Here is a 23168-nt window from a genome sequence, read left to right as displayed (position 1 = left end):
ATCCAACAATAAGTTTATAAACAAATAGCAGTTTAAAACATGATTGCAAGGTCCCTGCTCACTATATGTTTAGTAATCAACCTCTGATCACTGACAGAAACAAAAGGCACCTCTGGACTATGAACACAAACATTCACAAACAGATCATTTATGGCAAGGAAGCACCTTAATTAACTAGTTGGTTTGTATATGAAGTCAGAAAGATAGGAAACTGCTCTGTCTGCAGAAGTGACCAGAGCTATGCACACTGAAACAAATACCCATGACACCAGCAGTAAATGCACCTCCAGAACTTAGCTGAAATTAGAATATCTACCTCCAAGAGGTAAGCAGCAGAATGGATCTCTGTCATACAAAGGGGAAAGGCAATTCAAAGAAATATACATATGAAAAGACTTCCATTTGTGGTTGGGCTTTGGCCAAACTTTTTAAACTCTCCAGTTCAATTTGTACTTCAATACCAAGAACTCTCTCCATTCTACAGCACAAGCTTGTTATTACACTCACAGACTGAGCTGTGTGTTAGCATAATTGCTACAATTTGCTCACTGATAATTCTGTTGCTATTGTTCTGTACATGAGCTGGGAGAGTGATTAAGATATATCTGCCACCAGCATGATTCATCCAACAGACACATTTTACTGAAGTGACCTTTATATAAAGATGACTGAGCAACTAGACAAAGAGACATTAACCTCTACAAACAGCTCCAAACTAACAGATAGCACTGCTGGAAATGGCAACCAGCTTTTTATTTTTTTTCCCTGGCGTAGGTAAATTAACAGGCACAAAGTGAATGCTGCTCTTTGGAAAGGCACGTGCTACAAGAAACCTCAAATGCCCTCACAAATTACTCCTTGCAAGAACATCTAAAGAATTTTTTATGGTTTAGTGTTGGGATTTTTTTGTTCTTTGTTTTTTTTTTTTTCTGTTTGTCTTTGCTTTCCTTAAATCTGTGGGATTCTGAATTAATGTAATGTGTAAAACTGCCAGCAAGCATAGTGACAGGCTGGGAGATGATGCATTTGCTCAGGCTGTTCTTACTACAGGATGGGCCCTTAACAGATACAAAAGACCCTTTTAAAAAGCAGTGTGGGCTCACCAGCTCCCACTGAACCCAGAGCATGTGAGCATCACAATCCTGGAGTTTCATAATAGTCACCACCAAGACATGCTCACTTTTTTCACAGCCTGCCACTGCTACAAGCCCCTATCACAGCTTTCAGTCTACAACCATTACTAACATTCTTAGGCATGCATCACAGTCACATGTAGGTAATTATTAAGTGTGCTCAAGTATCCCATGAAAGCATCAAGCTATATTGGCAAAAACTGTTTGGAGCAATGGCATTTCAGCTCTGAAATGCTCAATCCTAACACAACATCATTTCAAAGGATGACTGGAGAGCACCTTGCTCATGGTCCTTCTGAATCTTACCTCAATCAAACTACACAGCCACACATACTCACATGAGTACCAGGGCAAACACATCAGGCCAACTAGAACGATAAATCATAATACTTAGTGCTTGCATAATGCTGTTTACCTCAAAGCACTCTATTAGCTTCACTAAACATACAAAACTAAGAAGCAGATGCACTAGGAGCATGCTGCTCAGACAGGATTATTCTGCAAAGTGGCATCCACAGAAAAGTTGTGCATTTCAGTTCAGCGAGTCAGTTTCAACAGCACAGCATGGATGCATTAATGCAGGGGCCTATTGGTCAACTTCTACCAAGAGAAGGACATTGCAACAACACTATGTGCTTTGATTCCATCTGTAAGGGATGGAGTGTTTTTTTAAAGCACCTTATCAATTAGCACTGAAATGTTCTAGTAGGATATAAAATTCTTCTTCAAGTCGACCTTTGCTTTAAGCAAATCTGCACATTTTTATAAGAGTAACAAGCAATTCTTGTTTGGCCAACAGCGTAGGAGTGCTTGGCCAACTCATCTATGGGAGAAACCTGAGTTCTAACCTGCTTTATACATCAATTGAAAATCTAGTGTTATTAGTAGCACTAATATATAGAGGCTGAACAAAATCAGCTAGACAGTCAGCATCCAGATTGCACCTGTGGATGAGCTGTTTGTTACAGAAATCATCACTTGACTTCAAGGCCTGGTACTCCCATCTGTAAAGTCAAGATTTGCTGGGTGTGAAATGAAATAGCACAATACTGAGCACACTTCTATCCTGTAGTAAACTAAGAGGAAGAACTGGAAGTAGAACAGCCTGGTAAGTTTTGCTCTGCACTCTCTTCTGAGCAACGGGTGGCTGTGCAGTTTTATTAATTGATGCATAAAGAACAGGGAGCAAAACATTATGGGTAGGCTGGCACTGAAGATTATGAAAATACACCTAAAGACAGCCCATAAGACTAAGGCTTGGTAGCCACCCTGCCTACCTGTTCAAAGCCTGCAAGACAGAAGATAGGAATCCATTTTCCTGCAGTTCCTTAGTTCAAGTATAGCTGCTGTACCTTATAAGCAGCAGCAATTTTGTAAAAGTTAATATGGGTCCTCTAAGAAGCCGCACAGAAATTCAGCAAAGAACCTTACAAAAACAGGCCAGTATGAGTAATACATATTTATACAGTTTTGAGTCTGGGTAAACACTATAAGTGTCTGACAAAGCAGGAAGACGCTTGCTTCATGGTTCATTAGCCGCTTATTTCATTGGAATGAAAAGGCTTAATCCAAGAAATGAAGCCACAATTCACTTGCCTCCCCAGAAAATAGCCCTAGACAGAAAGAAAAAAAAAAAAGAAAAAAAAAGGTCAGCTACTCACTCAGTTTGGGATAGTCCTCCAATAAGAAATTCCATTTTCTGGTCTTCATATCTGCAACAGTTAAAAAATATATATATAAATATACAAAACACTATTGTAACTTTCTTAAGACTGAATTCTCTACCCATAAGAATGTGGTTATCCACACATATCTTCATTTCAAAACAGGTTTAACAGAATTCCTACCTTGCCCAACCATCAATTTTCCTCCCCTTGTCTTCACGTTAAACAGGAGTTTTTTATAAAGTTAGAAACATGGACACTCTGAAAAGTAACATGAGGTCCTGACTTGTCTGGCAACTCTACATCCAAGTAGCATGTGCCTACAACCCCCAGAGAAGACAGAGTGAGCCAGGTAGAGCTCTGCCCAAAGAACCAGAGCTCCAGGATTTGCTGTCCACACTGTCACTGACCTGCTGTGACAGCACAAGTCACTTTATCACACTGCACCTCATTCCCATGTAACTGATGGAAAAACTAGTGTGTACCTTTGAAATCTAAGTGCTAACAATAGAAGTGCTCTACAACTCCACTTGCCTCATAAAATATCAGTAAAGCTGCTAGTAAACACAGTCTGCTCAGACAGCTGCAGCCAGTTGAAATAAAAACAAGAACTTGAGCAAGGCCCCTGTGCTGGCAAACAGCCATCACATCCCACCTTGAGAGCAAACATAATGCCAAGTGCTGAAATATCATCTTGACTAATAGGCTCTGAAGAAGAGATTCTCTGGCACTGTGCAGGGCACAGATACAACACTACACCAGAACTAAGCTCTCAAAATCTTCACCAGAGCACATCCTCTCACACTATTTCAAAGTCTGATGCCCCCACACACTCCATCTCCTCCATATCATGCACAGCACTTCAAAAGCAGCCCCAGTAATAATAAAGTAGAGACTCACCATAAATTCTGGAATTCATCTGTTTGAACACTCCAACCACTTCTGCAGAATACCCAATATCAACCTCAAACCGAGAGCGAGAGATCAGCACACACTTCCCTTTGATGAGGGCTGCAGGTTTCTTCCAGCTCTTGCACATGTTCAAGAGGGATAACATATCAATCCCGCTGCTGCTGAAATGAGAGCCTGATGACAAGTCAACTGCATTTTCTCCTTCCAGTGGTGCCAGAATCACTGAGGAAAGTTGACTTGCTGCTTCCACTAGAAAGAAAACATGAGATACTAAGGAAAGACTGGAGAACACTGGTAAACTACTTTGGGACAAGAAAGAACAAGAAGATGACAAGCAAGCCCGGCACCTTCACATTTACAGGGAATTAAGATTCCTCAGTTTATCTTAGAGGGACAAAGAATAGAGAATGGTGGTACACACTGAATACAGCAAGGTCAGGGCAAACATGCAAGAGTACAGGAATCAGGGCTCATTCAAAACTGCTACTATGTTAGGCTCCTGCTGCCAGCAATCCCAAAACACGGCTCACCAGGCCAGTCCAGGCAATCTGCAGAAGCACATTCAGGAGTAAATTGCACACGGCCATACCATTTTCACATAAAAAGCTGCAGAGATATGGTGATCAATAGTAGCCTGGGAAGGTTGGAAGGTGTTTCTGCAGAGTAGCAAAGGAGAAAGATCTAAAAATCTGTGCCTCTCTCTTCATATGGACATCTGATAAGCAATCTCATCAAGGATAAATGCTCAATAAGCATAATACCGTAGGAAGGAATCTCATCCAAAACCACAGATCTCTCCTTTGTTACAGGACCATCACCTTTTATTCTAACACAGCTTGCTGTTAGACTTGTATTTCTGCACAGCCAGGTGGCTCCTATCTTACAGTTTGCAGCAACCACCTGTGTCACAATGCTTGGGCACGGGGAGAGAAAAGACATATTTTTGCCAGTTGGAGACCACAACTAACAACACTAATGTGCATTACATTTTTCCCTTCTGTCTCTTTGTCAATCTATACCCACACGGCTGTCTTTATAATTACAGCTGAAGTTTCAGTTTAAGAGAAAATGAAAACCCTGACATAACCCAATTTCCAAAAATCATTCTCCTCATTTGCAAGTTTCTTGGTGCAGGGACTCCACTCTCATCTGTACTCAATACACTTCAAGTAAACCAGAAGCACTTAAATAATGAATGTGTGTGGCAACCCACATGGGAAGCTCGAAAACCAGCACTCAACTGTGGGTTTTTCAAAGTGCTCAACACAGGCCTAATTCTGTTCCCACTGAAATCAATAGTGATCACTAGCTTCAAGACAATGCACTTCTGAAAAGCTTACCTGGCTCATTCGCCTCTCTGTCATCTCTCAATCTTTGCAGAACAAAATGACAGTAGAGAAAAAGATAAAACCCATCCTTGGTAGTTCACTTTCAGCCTCACTCAGACCTTTAGAAAAATTAGATTTTTTCCTTTCCCGATACCCAAAATTAATAGGAAAAACGGTAAAGAAAAAAAAGTTTAAAAAGAACGTACTTCAACAAATCTATAAATCAAGTATTAGCTAATAGTCAGTTGTCAATACAGAATCCACTATAATCAGGCTTGTTGACTCCTAAGCAATTCAGCAACTACAGAAGAAGTTAAACCTAAGCTAGGCATTTAGATTGCATAACAAAATTGTATTTCTAATATACTACAAAATGTCAAAAAATAATATGAGCTAGAAGCCTAAAAGGTGGGCATTATGTTTGAGTAGCACCATCTTTTTTTATTACTCCAGACAATAACGAAGTAAAATCACCATCAGAGAAAGGTTATAGCGGTGATCTTAAGTCTTAAGATCCTTTCTTACCATTCAGCAATCCATTTACTTACTGAAACTGCTGTAATCTTCCAGGCTGAAACTCCATTTTTTCGTAGTAGGATCTAAAATAGGGCAGAATATGAGTTATATGGGGTAGAAAAAAGTGGTGCTGTGAAACATTTATGCCATTTTATACATGCAGATTTCTCGATAGAGATCTGAAAAACAGCATGCTCAGGCTTACAGCTACATGGCACCAAATAAAGCCATAGGGCACATTAATGCTAAGGCAAGGAGAATGCAACAGTCATTTACAGGGAGCAGCAACATATGTGGGGAAACAAAAAGAGAATACAAGAAAGAAAGGCATGGAAAATAGATCAGCAAGTAGCAAACTCCACTACTTGCAATAACACAGTTAATACTCAGCCCATCAACTCAGAAGTGACCTACCTTCCCATACAAATTCAGTAATAACTCTCTTCATTCCCAAAACACTGACCAGCTACCAACACTCAACTTCTTCGAGCACCGTTCATAAAACTTCTGATTTCGTGGCTAAATCCAAAATCAATATTTTATGCTCTGAATTTCTTTACAATTTCAGCTGCCTTGACTTTTCCAGTACTCCATTAATACCATACTATATATTTGATTCCAACATTAACTGCTCTGCTAAAAGCATAATGCTTCTACAGTTCCAGTATATACTCAAAGTACAATCAAACAGAGCACAGAGAAAGCAGCTATCAATCAATTCTTACCATAGCTTCTGGTTGGTATCTTCTTAAACAAAGCAATCAGTTCAGCATTATACCCTATTTCAACCTGGAAACGGTCTTCCCCAGATTTCACACATTTTCCTCTTGTAATGTTATTTGCTTTCTTGCAAGAGGCAGCTTTGATACAGTCTGCAACAGCAGGGCTGGTCAGCTTCTGCACCTTACCACTGGCCAGAAAGGCACCACTTCCACCCTGTCCTTCTGCTGATCTGTTTGTATTTATCACCATTTCTGAAGCACTGAGAGTGGCGCCGCTTGGTGATGAAACATATTTTATGGCAGATTTGCTCTGATTTTGTAAATCTTTAATACCATCAGCGTTCCAGTTACCAGTTAAATTAGGGAGAGATGTTCCTGTAGGGTTTTTGGAAGCTGGGTAGCACTTGGGCTGTTGGAATGTACCAGAATTAATTAAAGCTTGTTGTCCATGTTGTCCATCTGAGTAATGTTGATGGCAATAACTCGGAGAATTTGGGATCGATGTAGGGAACTGCTTATTGCCACTTGTTTGCTTTGAGTCCTCTGAACAATTCTTTCGTTGCTCTCTCTGTGAACCAGCCATCTGTTGGTTTGCAGTGTAATGATTATAATCTTTCCGAAGATAGCTCTTCTGCTCCACAGGATTGTCTGGATTCTGTTGGGGCAGGCTAATGAACCTGACATGATTGTTTTCTTGCTTCAAGCTTCCTCGATTGTCTGGATTCTGTTCTTTCACCCGAGGCCCAGTGATCCCCAGCTGCCCACCCTGCTGGGCTGCTAGCCTCTCAGCTCTCCTAGCCAAAGCCTTCTGGCGGTTCTCTTCAATTCTTCTCTTTTGCTCCTCTGTAAGGCCAGATGACATCTTCACCGGTACAAACAAACCTGAGTCAGTACATCAGTATTTCATCTCAGAAGCACCTGTTTCTTGGTGTGAATGGAAGGCCAGCCTAAAAAATAAAGCAGCAGAAGGTTCAAATTTGTCCCCAGCAACAAGCTCAACGTACTGACAACACATTACTATCAGTCATCGGTTCCTAACAACTTTTCAGTCCTCAGGCATCTCACAGCACATAAGAGACACACACTCAGCTGCAGAGGCGAGTGTCAGCTCCTCCCTTGAGAAAGGTCCTCTCACTGCTGTGCTTATCAAGAGCTTACAGAAATCAAGCAGCTGACCCCACCACACCTCCCTTCTCCACCTGCTCCTTGGCCTCACCTGTGAGAGGCTGCCCACCTCCCCCAGTGCTCAGAGATGGACTAAACTAACTGTACAAAGCGAGGCTCGCTCCTCCGGTCCCCCCCCCCCCCCCCGAGGTTACGTTCCATCCCTGCCCCAACCCTACAGGCTAGGGAACCCCCCGACTTCTTCAAGGCCCTCCAGACACCCCACACCCAACACGCTTCCTACCCACCAGGCTCCCCACTGCCCACAAAGGCCCAGCACCACGCCGCCGACCAGGCCGCCCCATCACCCCGCTGCAACCCGCTAGCGGCTCAGCCCTGACCAGCCCTCCCCAAACGCCCGCGCACCCACCAGCGGGCAGAGGCCAGCACGGCCGCCACAAGGCGCGCAGCCGCGCAGACTACAACTCCCATCAGCCCCCGCTCTGCCTCCCGATGGCGCCAAGCTGCCGGAGGCGCGCGGCGCTCTGGGAAATTGAGTCTTCCCCGCGCGGCGCCATCTTAGGGCCGCTAAGGGAATCGGGGCGGGTGGGGGGAAGCAGACTCAGTTGTGCGGGTCACGTGGTTGCGGTGGGGCTGCCGTTGTAAGCTATGGGCTGAGGGTTTGTCCGCTGGTGCACCAAGGCGGTTTGGTGCAGAGTTAAAAACAGTATTAATGCATTTAGAAAAAGGTATGCCGCTTGCCTTCATAATACTGCAATTATTCACATTTTTATTAAAGTTCTGAAAAATAAGCGCTTCCATTCGTTTTAATTATACACATCAAGTTGATCTTCCTGGGCAGTTAGGATTTCCCTTTATGTTGCCAGGGCAGTAGTGGGGGGGACGGGGGGGAAAGGCAAGGAAACAGCTCTGGGGAGCACCATTCCCCTATCTCACACTGTTACCATCCTGTCCAGTGGCAGCTCTGGAGCCGTCTGCCCCATCCCCAAATGCCATTTTCTATCCCAGACCCCTCAGCTGGGGGTGCTGCAGCCAGCTGGTTGTTTTGCAGTTTATTTATTCATTCCCTCTGCCAGTTAATTAAAAAAGGTTATCCTTAAATTGCTTCCTGATTAAGCAGCGGTGACTGTCATTAGTCAGGAGCTCGTCAGCCTGAGAAAAACAAGGCAGGCAGTGAAAGCAAGGTGTGACCTGACATGCAGCCCTGTGAGCGCCCTTACTCACTGTGTGCAGGCACAAGTTAAAAAACAAAACAAAATAAGCAATAAAAAAACCTCACCAGCAACAACAAACATGAGACTGAGGAGATCTGGGTCCAGAGTTGGTCCCAGCTTCTCTTAAGAAGTAGAAAGAAAAGAGTAAAAGTTGTATCTCCAGACTGCAAAGCAAGGAAAAGATGCTCATCCTGTGTTTTCTCACATCTTTTCTGTTTACCCTTTTTATCCCCCTGCAGGCCAGCAGACTCCCACTGAGGGAGGAATGGATGAGACATCTTTATGTTTTCCTTCTGGTTACGCTTTTAACTGACCAAAACTAGACCAAATCCTGGTACCATGGATTAGCAAGAGAGAAGACATGCAGAGCATAATCCTGAAGGTATTCCCTGCCAACTTGCCCTCCAGGCAGCTTGAGGTCTCTGCTGTTAGGTCCTTATGCTTGGGAGATTTGGAAGAAAAAGGAAAAAAAAAAAAAAAGGATGGGCTTGGGTGGGAAAAGTGTAAAAAAAAGCCCCATAGGACTGTCCTCAACTCACATGAACAATTAGAGAGTTGTTTTCCAGAGAGGAGAAGAGCTCTTGGGTTGCACGGTCAGGCAGACACACAGACAGACGTTGAAGCACTTGCTCCATATGGCACAACTTCAGCAAGGCACAAAGAACAGACCAACCATGCAGGGAACAGACCTACAAAGCAAGAGGCCATTTGTGAGCAGTTTGCTGGTAGCACTCCAGGTGTCCTTTCAGTCAGAACATGCTTCCAGCAGTGGCTTGGACTTACCCTCTACACACCAAATCAGAATACAGAGATGCAGTAAGAAAATCCTGGGAGGGTCGGTGGGTCAGCACACCCCAGTTGATATCTCATGTTGAATGTGTCCACTTCACCTCTTTTCCAACACACTGTCACAGTTCTCTGCATGGGTAGAGCTGTACAACTGCATCCTGCAGTCTCTATGGATCTTGGTGAACCGCATGCAGAGTCACTGTGTGCATCAAGACCATCCAGGAGATGATTGGAAATGCAAACCTCAGCCCACACTGATGGCCCTTGGATGCTCCACCTTCTCAGAGGCATTTGGAAGCCCACACAAGTTCAGCAACACCATTTCCAGTGCTCAAACATGCTAGTCTTCAACCATATGGAGAGAACTCGTAGCTGCTCTCTTTAAAATAAATAAATTCCATACTCATGATGGTTTTCAGCTTCTTCCCAGTTAATGCCAGGCAAGTGACTGGACTAGGGATATTCAGGTCAGCTCTTCTGGGAAGGTCTCAGTGAAGCAGAAGCAGAGAAAAGCCTGTGGATATGCAGAGTTGTTTGTGTTTGTTTGTTTTTCCTGGTTGGGAAATCAATTTGTATGCACTTTTAGTGTCTAATGTGAATACTTTATGCAGTAGCTGTCCTCTGAGGGCTGAGGGGATGTGTTTGGGATCCTCAGTGGGATCTGAAGGACACTGAGCCCCAGGTTCAAGAGGGTGCTTGGCCTGTCCTCAGGTTTTGGACTGGACCTGGGCATGGTAGTTGACCCCGCAGCCTCCATTTCTGATTCTCTGAGGGTTTCTGTTGTTAGACAGCCAATGATTCCCTCTGCTTTCTCTCTGCCACTGCACATCACGGACCCATAACCATGGCTGACCCATTGGACAGCCCAGCTGCTACCACAAGTAGACTCTGAATAAGGCCCTTTCCCTGAGCATCTCTGTAGTATCAGAGTCCAGATTTGGAGTTTGCTAAATCCAGTTGCATTTAAAACCCTGATGAAAGAAGATCTCCAGAGACTTTTGTATGAGTCTTTCTAGAATTTGAGGGTTGTTCCCATCCTCTGACTGACACTTAGTGATGACCACTTCTTTTTTCCTGCTCCTTGTCCACTGGGTACAAGGAAAATTAGTTTCCCTCACTCTTTTAAAGCAGCCTCTTTTATCTACACAGCTTTTTCTTTCCTGGCACACTGAAGCCTTCCCGCTCTTGTTTATAGTACAACCCCACCAACAGATTGCAGGGTCTCTTTTCTGCCTTCTGTCCTTCTTGGCTGGATTCCCCTCCACAGCTCCAGTACAGAGCAATGGTCTGCACAGCACATGGCCTCCACTTTGCTGCCAAGCCACCGCCACACTCACAGGGCTGCTGCATGGCTGAGCTGGCTCTTCTTGTTTTATGCAGCCCAGGTGTAGGGGACAGTTTATTGGCATCCAAAAGAAAGATTTAAAGGAAAAAAAAAGAGAGAAAAAATAAATAAATAAATAAATACATAAATAAATAAATAAAATGGAAGAAAAATCTGCATTAGGATGCAAACAGTGTTTCCAAAGCTACTGTATTGCCAGCATTTAACACAACAGGAGGTGTGATCCCTCTCCAGGAGGCACAGGCGATGTGGTCTCTTCAAAGTCCTGTAAGTGTGCTTGAGCTCAGGCCAGAGCATGTCCCTCTGCTCTATACAAACGTTCTTTGTTTTGTTTTGTTTTGTTTTTCCTTTATTTATTTTCTTTGTTTTTCTCCAGATGCTGAACAGAGCTTTGTCATGATGAAATGTGGCTGAACTGGCAGAAGGGTACTAAGATAGACGGGGACAACCATGCACACACAAAGAATTTAATTGCATAAGCTTTGCTTCCCCAGGAAACAAGGCTAAAGAAACAAAAGTTCCATTTCCAGTTCTTTTCTGGATCTTAAATTACTGGCCTGGTTTTTGAGCTCAGAATAAACAGCTAATCCTAGTGCCATAGTATTGATATGAAGCCAGCTTTTGAGGTCCTGTTTGTTAAAGCTACCCACTGTTCTCTGCTCTTTCTCTTCCCTGTGCACAGGAGATTCAGAGATCCTTTAAGCAGGAGCATCAAAAGTGATTGATGGTAAATAATTAACCAACAATCCAATAGTAACAGTCTTCTGCCCTTGCACAGGAGTAGCATCTCTCCTTGGAAGATCTCAAAGCACACTTCAGATCAAGAGGTGTAGGCAAAGAGGAAGCACATTTCTCTGAGACACAAAGTCTGGGTTCAGGGGGGCTTCCGAGACACAGACCCAGGGTTGTGGTGTGCCAGAGACTTTCCTAAGAGTCCCAGTCTTATACTGGATTCTGGTACAACTGTTTCTCCTTATCTTCCTTGACATAGGCCACTACTGCTTTAATGAGGAATGTAGACAATGTAGACTCAGGACTCTCCTCTGCCTCGATCTTTACTGAACCAAATATGCAGAAAGGTTCTCATCTTAGAAACCTCCATGAATGCAGAACATGGAAAGTGAGCCAGAATCAAGACTTGGCAAGCAGCACACTTAAGCATACACTTAACTTGATGTGTCCGTGCTTAAGTTTGTTATTAACATTCCTGTTTCAACAGAGATGATTTTCCTTTACGTTGGGAGTCTCATCTGCTACAGATGGGAAAAGTCACAGGGTGATTTGTTTGCTACATTTTGTGTAGCAGCCTGATCTAAAAAGCACTTGCTGTCAGCTGCAGTATTTCGCTACCAGCTTGTCTCAGTGACTTCCACTGGGCTACTTGGGATAGCAGTTACCCCACTCTTGGAGTGTCAGGGCAGCGTGCTCACAAGGCGTTGCTGCAGTCTCTGCCTGAGTAGTGCTATGCAACTCTCACTATAAATAGCAATGGTTGTGTGCAATGGGAATGCATCTGCCTGTATTTATGGAGGTAATTCCCCATTTTGATAGCAGTAAGAGTCGCAATAGATAGATCCTGAGAAACAGCTACAAAGGTTCTGCTTAAAAGTGTGTGACTACAGAAAGCAGATGCTCATCAAGTTAAATAAGGAATTTAATTAGCCTGCATTTTATCTTGTTTTCAGCAATATGATGACAAATCGCATCTTAATAAAATAACATTAGGGAGCAGCACAATTCCAATGCTTCAGGAAATGAGAAGCAGTATAAGTTATAGGCCTGTTCCCACCAAAGAATGCATTCTCATTCAGAAATCTGACATGTCGTTAAGATGGATAACATTTTAACAAAATGGTCCTCTGGCATTTAGAAAGATCTACAGCCACTTCCAGACTTAAAAGGCTGAAGGTACGGTGATAGGGGAGAAGAAAGTGGCACGAAGAACTCAGGGGTCTGGTAGGCAATTAATTTTTCTTTTAATCCCCCAGTGTCAAAGGCACACAGGGTTCTTTACAGATGAATAAACAGAGTTGTCCTTTCCCCCATGGGACTATAGCTAAACGTAGACACGGCGCACTGCGCAATGAGCAGCAGTTTTAATGTTTGTTGTGTTGTCAGATATGTCCACATTCAATTACAAACTCCCATTTGATCTAGGAAATTGCTTTTGTGTAACATCGTGATCACAAGTCTCACTTTCAGAAAGGTTCACTTGGATCACAGCTTGCAGGCTGCAGAACTTTGTCTCGACTCAGTTGTAACTTCTGGGACTCAACAAAGTAGCGTGTTTTGGAATATTTCTATCCAGCAAGAAGGATTATTAAAATATTCATTGCTTTAACAAGAGTCATAGCTATTAAAGATGATGAAATTTCATTTCATTATACAGGAATACAGGAACCACATGTCCCATTCAGCATGGTTGTCTATTGATTCCTTTCTTCTGCCTACCTGTGCGCAGATCCATGTTTTAAGTGATAGTTCATGGGATTAGTACTTAATTGTCCATCACAAAATGCACTGTTTGATCCTGAGTGATATCTTGAGGCAGTTGATTTCAGTTACTGATTGTATGTTGAAACAACATTTATTCTCAGTGGTCCATTTGACATTTTCCATCTTTCAGATTCACTGGCTGCTCTATAGCTCTGGTACCAGAAAGAGAGTGCAAGAGTTGTCTGGTTATATCTTGTCATGCAAGAGTGCACGCATACACAAACAATACACACATTAGTGCATATATGGATACATACATGTGTATGTTTGCTGATAGTATTGTTTAACGATTTCATAATTCAATCTGTTAACCTGAAATTATATTGCTCTTCCTGAGGACAGGAATCCTTCAGAGATTATCAACAAATTAGGATTCTTCTGATAGTAACTTGGCCTGCATTTGAATTAAGGAAACAAGAGCTGGAAGCTTTGGGTCCCAGACAGCTGCTCATTGATGCATGTGAAATGAGTTTATCATTCTTTATGCACTTCCTGCAAAAAAAAGATGTACATGCTGCAAAACTCACCTTGGCTATTTTAGATCTTCACTAACACTGACTGGAGGGATGATGGTGAAGCTCTGCTCATTGCTGTGGGGCAGCCTTGAATCAAACCACAGTGCAAAAGTATGGGTTGGGAGCAGATCTCCTCCTTTAACAAGCACCTGCTTTCTTCTAAAGGGATCTTGCAGGACAGATTTCAGACTGAATGTAGAAGGGTGAGATTTCCCCTTCTCTCCATCAGTGGAAAAATTTTTGAAATGTATTGACCTAGAAAATCCAGGCTCGGGAGCAGCAGCTGGGTTTTCAGCAAGTCTTTTGCTTCTTTTCCTATTGTCCATCTGGATTAATTGTAACACAGAGAAATCAAGCGTTCCCTCTGAGGTCAAGTAAAGTTTGGAGATAGCCATTGTTTCCATGCAGTTTTGTCAGGAGTGGATGGTGCTGCACTGTGCTTTGAAAATGGTTCTTGCCAGACATGTAGGGCTCACGTCTGCAAGGGGTGGTACAGCTGATTTTTTTCATCTGCAGAATTAGATCCTAAGTCCTCCTGGAGCAAATTGTGAGGCAATGCATGAATCAAATCAAGATGCTGACTGTGACTGCACCATGGCGCGATATCATGCAGATAGAATTTGAGGCTAAAAGCAGTGACATTCATGTCTAGTGATGTCTAATACATCATATGGTTACAAACTGACAAGTGAGTCCTGGAGGACAAAGACTCACCACCACCACCATCCCCCCTTCCAAAACACCCCATCAATATTTTCTAGTCCACAGGGAAGTTAAAGATCAGGCTTTGAAAATCATTGGAGGGAGCCTGATATGAAGCTCTTAACAGGTGAACAAGTAGTTCCCTCTGCATTAGCAGGTGTTGTCAGGTTTTATTTATGGTCATGGCACCATGTGGTATTAATGATCCCCATGGATGCAGCCATCTTTTTTTTTTTTCCCCATAGATTTTCCAAACTTTTACTGGTTTCTTAATTGGTGCACAGTAATATAAAAAATTGAGTGTATTCCTACAAGGCAGTCATACTTCAGACAAGAACTAGACTATTTGTGAACAGAATTAAGAACAAGCAGGAGAAATGTTTTCTGTTGTCCCTGCTCCATCCCTGATTTCAACAGCAAAGCTGATACATTGCTATGTAATGATCCCACTACCTGGGATTTGTCCAGACTGAAAACTTATTAGTGCTCATTTGAGGAAAGGGAGAGAGAGAGTACACAGCCTGTATAAATCAGATTAAAGTATTGACAACTCCTAGGCACTGCTCATTCCAGGAACAAGCTCAGTGTGTGTTAATGCCACTGCTATGAAAAAAAAAGCCTATCTGGAATTCATGCCACTTTGCAAATATCTGGTGGGTTATGATTTCCTGGGGCTTAGTTCCTAGAAGAAAGAAAGAGCTTTTCTGGAAAAGCCAAGTACTTTAGATGATGATTATCTGAATGATTTAATAGGTGACAGACTTAACAGTGATTGGACTTTGCTTTGCCTGTAGTTGATAGTTCAAACCCACCTTGGTGTGAAGAACTGCAGATATTGCTACAACTGCTACAGAGTACATGAAAAAAATCAGGGTTTTACCCCAGGCAAGGTACACAGAGGACTCCACTGCATGCCATGATTAGCCTCAGCTGGCACATTCAGCAGGAAAGGCATAGTTAAATTCAAACCTAGAAGAACAAACTTCTGTTTCTCCTCTCAATGTGGTTGCTAGATGTCAGAACCATGAAATATTAATAGTCAGTGTATTTTAAGTGTCCCCCTCTCTGCTTGATCCATAGATGACTTGCATCTGTCTCTGCTTTCAGCCACAGAGCTCAGCTCAAGCTGTGGATGCTGTTGCTTTTCGCTTGGGAGCCTTCAGTGCACTCAGCAGCACAGCAGCTTTGCCACTGGTGTTCAGTTTAGGCTTGGCAGATGGCATCAGCTTTGTGACTACCACCCTGATATCACGCATCAGCACCGAAAAACCCTTTGGTTTTTTCATTTTATACATCAGTTTATTTTTCCACAAAGCAGAAGTGTTCAAAGCAGTGTAACACAACCAGAGCGGTGATAGATATAGTAAAGTGGTAAGAAGGAGAGTGGAAAGCTGCAACTCAAAGTGGAGAGATCTTCTGTGCTCTACCAGGATCACATCCCTTTTTCCCTTCCATCCTTCACAAACACACGCACAGAAGCACAGATAGGCAGAGAGTTGAGCAGTGGCAGATGGGAAAAGGAAATAAATAAAAGTGTCAGAAGAATGAACTGGCTTGCACTTGGTCTCCTCTCATACCTCTGCATATGTTTACTGGTATGTAAAGATCACAAGACCAAGGGACTTAGTGCTGACCCAGAAAATGTAAACCTCTTAAAATAAAAATGAATAAAATAAATAAAAGCGTAGGAAAAGGGTGATTCTGGAAGAGGAAAAAAACAGGGGGGTGGTGAGGGGGAACATTGTTTTTTGTTTCTATGCACATAAGGACTTGAGATTTCATTGGGACTGCAATTTTGTGAGAACGCATATCGCTGCCAATGCCACTGCTGGAGCAGCTTAGCCTGAGAAAAGACAGAAGAGACCATATCTCCTTCTGTGAGCTCCCCTGATATCACACACCCAAACCAGAACAGAGGGAGGTAGATGTATTTCAGCAGCACTCTGAGCTGGTGCTGCTGTGGTGTATTGGTTGTTAATATACAGATGGTAGCAAAGATGGCAACAAATGTACAGAAGTAATAAGCAAAGGGAAACTCACCAGTGGTGGTGCCTTAGCTGAAGAAGCTGGGGTGGTCTTCACTGGAGAGCAACCCCCAAGAGATGCTGCCTCAGTGGGAGTCAGCCCTTAAATGAGGTCTCAAGAGGAGGTGGAGTCGAGCTCCACCCCTTCCAGGAGCACAGCTACATCACTCTCACCTGTGCTCCCACTGCTGACCCCACACTTGCCTCAGCTGATTAATCAGAGGTTCAGGCTGTGATTACCAATCTCCCATACATGTGGTTTTCCAGTTTTCCAATAATCTCTGAGCCCAGAGGAAAATCCTGTGCAGGGAACCCCAGCAGAGGTAGGGCAGTGTCTGGGAGAAAGAGAAACAACAGCCACTAGGTCCTCCAGTGGGGCCACGGCATGCTCAAATGCTGTTCTCCTCCAGGGCAGGTGGGCTGCTGGGACTCCTGACCTCCATGCATGGCAGGGAGCCTTGCCCAAGACCACAGGCAGGTGCAAGCATGGGGTGACATTCAAATTTGCCCTTGTCTTCTGTGTGGAAACTTTCACTTTTAGAACATGCTGGAAACAATTTTTCCTATGGCGCTCTCTATCCTCCAGGGCATCCTTTCCTCCTTCTCATTGTTAGTTTCTACACAAATGCAGGATTTTTGGTGCTTAGTCACTCTACCATTCCTGCTGTTTATTTCCTCCAATGGGTGTAATTCTGCACTCAGGAGGCCTTTGTGAGTTGCTGCAAAGGAGCCCAGGGCCGTTGACATCCTATTTCCAGGGGGCAATAAACAGCAGCAGTCAAACTTCCATGTAACCAAGATTGCATGGTTATTCAGCCATAAAGAGAAGGAAGAAAAACAGATATGCATTGCGTGTGTGGTTATTTGCACATCACGCAAAGATGTGCAAATTGCTCTCTTAGGCAAGCCTTCCCATAACGTAAAATAGGTCCCTATGTAGCACTTTGCAGCTGACTCTGACAAGGGCATTTTTGTCTCTGTGCCTCAGTTTCTCTGTAGAACTCAAAGGGCTGTAGGCCTTCCCAACTAACTTAAGTGTTTGCAGAGCCAGATGGTTGTTCGTGTCCTTACACGTGGTCAGGATGGCAGGAATGTGAGTTATGGAGTGACATAGGCAGCTATGTGTTTCACAGGGTTATGACTTTGTGTTTTCTCCCTCTCATGAATGAGACCGAGTGTTTGCCTGGGAGGAAGACCCAAGGAAACAACATTAGTGTTAAGGGCTGGTATTGGAGTCAGCCCATCACCACAGTGACGAGGGATAAAAAGACATCAACAGACAGAGCTAAAGCTGGTTAGAAATGAAAAGTCCCTTCAGCAGCAGGGAACTGCTGCCTGCATGCTGAAGATGGCTCAGAAGTCACTTTTGAGGGACTGTGAATTCCTCAGTCCTTTGAAGCCAACACATTAACAGCATGACCCCAAGGACCAAAGAGGATTTCCAGCCCATCAGCAGGGTGGGTTCAGGCCACTGGGAAACCCAGCACTCAGCATCTACCTGGAGGTGTTCTGGAAGCATCCATCCCTAAAATGCTCCCCCTGCCATGAAGTGTAATTATAAAACTCCTTAACTACATAAACTTGATTCTAAATCAATTAATTATCTCAGCAAGAACATGCATATGGTTTTGAGATCTCCCTTTAATTAACATTAAGTCCATTAGGAAGTGCTAAATCTGGGCCTCACTTGGAGGTAACAGTCTCTTACCTGATGTGCTCCTGTAGACCTGGCATGTCCCCACTGTACCCTAGCTCTTTTTTGAATGCTTCACCTGGTCTACGTGCAAGGCCATAACCCTCCTTTCACAACAAGATTTTCATGCTGTTTTACTGCTGGGAGACCCTCCTTAGAAGTGCAAGGGTCAAAAAAATCAACTCCTGTTTTCACTGGTGTAAATCCATTGACTTTCCCCACACACTGCTCTTGCATTTCTTCCTGCTTTCATCTCTAGCAGCACTCCACCTCCGACAGCCCGGCCTTTAAATCCACACGATCCTCTTATCCCTGTCTTATCTCTGATGGAGCCCTCAGTATTTTTATCAGCAGAAACTACACTTGTCCTTTGTGCAAAGGTGTGAGGAGAAATCACTGGGAAGAGTGATACCTGCCAGTGGAACCATTGCGCACTTATTAGCAACAGTTCTGAGCTACCCTGCCAGAATTTCTCATGTGTATTGGAGCATACTGAGGGAAGGGGAGAGAGCATCTCAACAGGCTGTGGGTTTGCCCTGTACTTCATACCTGGCAAGTGTATCTGGAAACCTATTGACTGCTCCTGCTGGGAAAACGGTGTGAAACTGCTGTGTGTGGTGGGTACTTGTCAGCACAGGGAGTAACTAGGATGTCCTCCTATGAGATTCTCCACTGTGTATCTTTCTCCGACCTCCAGTGTACCCTCCCTTCTCAAGACTCTCAGTATGCAATGGTCACTTAGGAGAGACCTAAAATGGTCCTCATGGCTGGACATTTTCTTCTGCCCTCATAGAAACTCATCTCCTATTTATGAAACTAATAAGATTATCTGACTTGTAAGTGATTTCACTGCCTGCCTTGTATTTATGCAGCGTGCATACATTTGCCTGCTGATCCAGAAACAAGCTGCTCTAGCTGAGGATGTTATCTGGGCAGACTAAGATGTTAAATCCTAAGATACGGATTTGTAAGACTTTGGGGAAACAGCATCTAATGTTCCACCTGTTCACTGTTCTCAGGGAGAGTCGCAGCTCAGGAGGGCTCTTACTTAGCACAAGATCCAGGACATCCCAGCACAACATCACTACACATGATTCTTTTGCAAAACTGTTCCCCTTTTTTTGGCAGGAAGTTGGGACATCAGCAGAAGCTCCTCTGGCCAAGCAGCTCCTGCCTGTGTCCTTAAGCTGATTGTGGCAGTGTTGTGCCACAGTAAAATCACAGAATATCCCGAGTTGGTAGGGACCCACGAGGATCAAGTCCAGCTCCTGGCTCCACATAGGACCACAGAAAAATTAAATCCTACATCTGAGAGCATTGTCCAAACGCTTCTTGAGCTCCAGAGGGCTTTATTAAGATCATATGGGGAATATTCTCAGTGTTACTGTATCCAGTTGTGAATCCCAGTAGCTAAGCAAACATCTGATGACATGCCAGGTGTGCTCAACTCATCTCGACCCAGGGAGTACAGTGTATCTCTCAGGATCAGCTTCTAATACACTTTTTAAACCCCATTATTTTCTCTTAGTCTCATATTAGACAATTGAGAGCTGGTTCTAGGGCTGCTCCACGTCACCAAAGTAACCAGTGCATCTGAGAACACAACTGGAGAATTGAAACAAATTTGTCTTGACTCAGGAGAGCAGTGGAAATACCCAAATACCCAAGGGACCTGCAATTATATGAATTCTCTTTGTTTTGTTTGTTTGTTTGTTTGTTTTAGTATCTACATTCCAGATCCTTTTAGGTTTGGGGTTTCACGTCAGTTTGTGCATTCCTAGATAGTTAAAACTGCTCAGCATCTGGCTAAATGCTTTCTGAATGTATGCTTAAATGCCCTACCTATTGCAGTTGCTCTCTTCAAGTCACAGCTCTGATCAGTAATCCAAGGGGGCGAGAAATTCCCTCTAGGACTCAAGGACAGGAGAACCCCATGCTTGGTGTTGCCTCATCCTAAAGAATAGTGTTCTAACTTTCCAGATTTCAATTTGAAATCCTGAAGGAGGGATAATGGGGTCTGTCCCCATCAACATTCATGTTGTGTCTCTCACCTACTCATGCGCAATGACTGGCCTCAAAAGTGTTTGCAGAGGAAGCTAGATAAAACAAAGACCTGGATTCCTTTCAAAAACCAAGGAAAAAGAGATGTACAGTTGTGTTTGTGCTTGTCTGCCTGGGCTGTTATTGCAGCACATGCCTGATTTTTTGAATAAAAACAACAACAGTTCCTTCTCTTCACAGAGCAGAGAGCAGGCTGCTGTGAAAGTAGGGGGAAAAAATGCTGTTTATCTGCTCAGAGGCAGACCACGATCCTCACAGGAAGAGAAGAAATGGAAGTTTAGCCCTGCATGGGGAGAAAGCAATAGCACAGGGACTTGCTGAGAGCAGCTTGTCATGCTTTTTGCTGCAACCCAAGGCAGTAGAGATACCAAGGCACAGCACTTCAGAAATTATTTCTGATCTCCTTTGAGAAGATCATTCCAATCAATACATGGATTATTTCTGGATGCTCGGAGGATGCATAAACCCCCACCTGCTGAGCTCTGCTTCCCAGCAGTAGCATCCTTTTTGTCAGCATGTTTGCAACTGCCCAGAAAGAAAGAAAAAAACAAAGAAAATGTGACAGAGCTCCCTCCAGTCCCTGTCTGTGTCTGCCCACAAGCTTCATCAACTGAATTATGGTAATTACATCACTTGAGATTTATTTAATATCTCCATCTAGGAAAAAGAACCGAGAAGTCTGGCTGTGACAAGCAATCACAGGGTACTCAGCTGATGAGCAGCTCCCCATCACTGAGAGAGCAGTAGGAACCTTCGATGGATTGGATTTAAGTAATGGTGTGCCAAAGGGATGGGGCCTACACCACGGCAATCAGAGCTCCTCTGTACCATTAAGGAGCTGTAAGTGGCGCAGGAAGCGCAGTGCAGCTATTGACCGAGTAGGTGGGCATGAAAATGGGTTTAGGTAACTGTTTGCTTTCTGAGAGATGGAAAACACAAAGGGATGTTTCTCTGGCAGCTTTCTGGCTCTCTGATCGTGGCTGTCTCCATCAACATTTATGTTGTTTATCTCTCACATACTCACACACAATGACTGGTATGCTGTGTTCAAGCTGTTAGGCTGCAGTCCACACAGTTTTCCTGATTGCATTTACCCTCTTGTGGTCTCCACCATTTTTTTCAATCTCTGACCTGATAACATAATAAAAAAAGAATTAAAAATAAATAAATAAATAAAAGAAGAAGAAGAAAGAAAGAATTTCTAATATGATACAATATCAGACTTCCACATAGGTAGATCAAGTATCACTGCTTGCTCCAGATACCCTTTGCACCCCACTGCACTGAGTTATAGCTTGTACAGAGAAGTAATGAGAAGCACCTGAACAGAAATATTTAATTCCTCTTTGTTGAGGTGTAAGCTAAGGGCCAACAGCCCATACTTTGCTCAAGAAGACCAGAGTTAAGGTATCTGCTGTGGGATCAATCTGCAGCCTGGCATTAGAAACCATCCTGACACAGGATCTGTTTCAAACTTGCATACAGGGTTGTACTGAGATGCCTGGGCATTTCCTGAGAGCACCAGGTCTTTGCAGAGGCTCTCAGTGTGGCCTTAACAGCCCATGGTGTGGATAGCAGCAGACCTGGTGCTGAGGCCCAGCCTGGATGGGTGCTTTGTTTGGCGCGTGTCTTCTTTACACTCAGTACACTGTGCAGCTTACAGAATGAAAATACATTATGGATTATTAATGCTATTGCTGCTATTAAGAATAAATAAGTGTTATAGAGAGAGCATCATGCCAGAATCCTGGCCTTATTTCAAAGGAGGGAGAAAAGCATGGGAGTGGCTCCACTGAAGGGAAGATCTCTCAACAGCACAGAGAGCCAAAGATTTGCAAAAGCTGGGCTGGACCATGCTTCTCTGTGCTCTGTAATGCCCTGAAGTGGAGGGGCACACTCACACCACTGGTCCCCACTCATTCACTCCTCTTCAGTAAGTAATAGAGCACAATCATTTTCATTCCCAGATGTTGCAGAGCTCGGGATGTCCCAGTCAGCAGCCAGTACATAAACACCCAGGAGGAATGAACCAAGAGAAATCACCTCCCACTCTCAGCCCATGCACCTGTTTTTTTCTTACTCTTTCTGTACCCAAGAAAGGTAAAACAGTCTACATCAGCACTGCTGCTTCCAGTATGCTTCCTTCCTGTGTTATCCTTGCAACTGTTGGTGGACTCAACAGACACAGGGCCAAAACTCTCAGACAGTTTTTTTCTAAGAGGAGAAGGTGTTGCCCTTTATTTACTCTACATTGCTTCCCATGCAGCAAAGCTAGGCAGCCTGCATTGATCCCCTGACAACACCCTGCCTTTGCTAAGATCTCAGTGAGGCTTGGGCAAGCTCTTTCCGGTGTGCACATTTTAAGCAAGGGACCTCAATCCATATCAAGGGACCTGAATGCAGCATCCAAGTGTGAAAACATTGGCCGCTGTCCCATTTACTGAAAGAGGAATAACAGTACCAGCTCACCTCTGGGAAGCATATGGAGCACCTCTGATTTATTATTTGTTTTATTTATTTTGTCACATTTATCAGCCATTCAACTCTCTGGGCACACAGCCCATACATTAAAACCCAGAGTATAATATAGAGATCTCCTCTATCGTGAGCACATCCTTTCTGAAAAACCAGGCATGGCCAGGAGGGAAGGATGAAGGATGCATCACACATGCAAAATATGACAACAATATATTTTTCTCCAATTCTGTTATTGATGGAACCATTCTGAAAATGTTGGTGACATCAAAATAATAGGATGAGGGCAATAAAAAGCAAGAGGGTGGAAAACCATGCTGGAGGTTGGGCATCTAGACAGCCTCTAGTCAGCCTGTCTCATTCTCATCAAGTCCCTAAAATGCTCTTTATTATTTCTCTAATGACCTCATCAGACACACGTGAAATTCTGAGAAGCCTTATATGTGTTGTAGAG

At 43.7% G+C, this 23168-nt stretch overlaps 1 protein-coding gene across 2 annotated transcripts in view; it reads right to left on the bottom strand.

Moving 5' to 3' along the window:
* SMARCAL1 (SNF2 related chromatin remodeling annealing helicase 1) overlaps positions 1-7862 on the bottom strand; it is a 35392-nt gene extending 27530 nt beyond the window's left edge. Inside the window, exons 1-5 of one of the 2 annotated variants that reach the window (XM_072342389.1) lie at positions 7810-7862; positions 6279-7222; positions 5586-5636; positions 3698-3958; positions 2795-2845 (exon numbers count right to left, since the gene is read on the bottom strand). In XM_072342389.1, the coding sequence (XP_072198490.1) occupies positions 2795-2845; positions 3698-3958; positions 5586-5636; positions 6279-7137 (1222 nt within the window). In that variant the 5' untranslated portion in view covers positions 7138-7222; positions 7810-7862. Of the gene's footprint in view, positions 1-2794; positions 2846-3697; positions 3959-5585; positions 5637-6278; positions 7368-7809 lie in introns of those variants that run through there. The other variant, XM_072342388.1, reaches the window with a different exon arrangement.
* Positions 7863-23168: the final 15306 nt, after the last annotated feature.

The sequence above is a fragment of the Excalfactoria chinensis genome, chromosome 7, assembly GCF_039878825.1.
Source record: "Excalfactoria chinensis isolate bCotChi1 chromosome 7, bCotChi1.hap2, whole genome shotgun sequence".
NCBI lineage: Eukaryota > Metazoa > Chordata > Aves > Galliformes > Phasianidae > Excalfactoria > Excalfactoria chinensis.
This window is presented reverse-complemented; position numbering and strand designations above follow the sequence as displayed.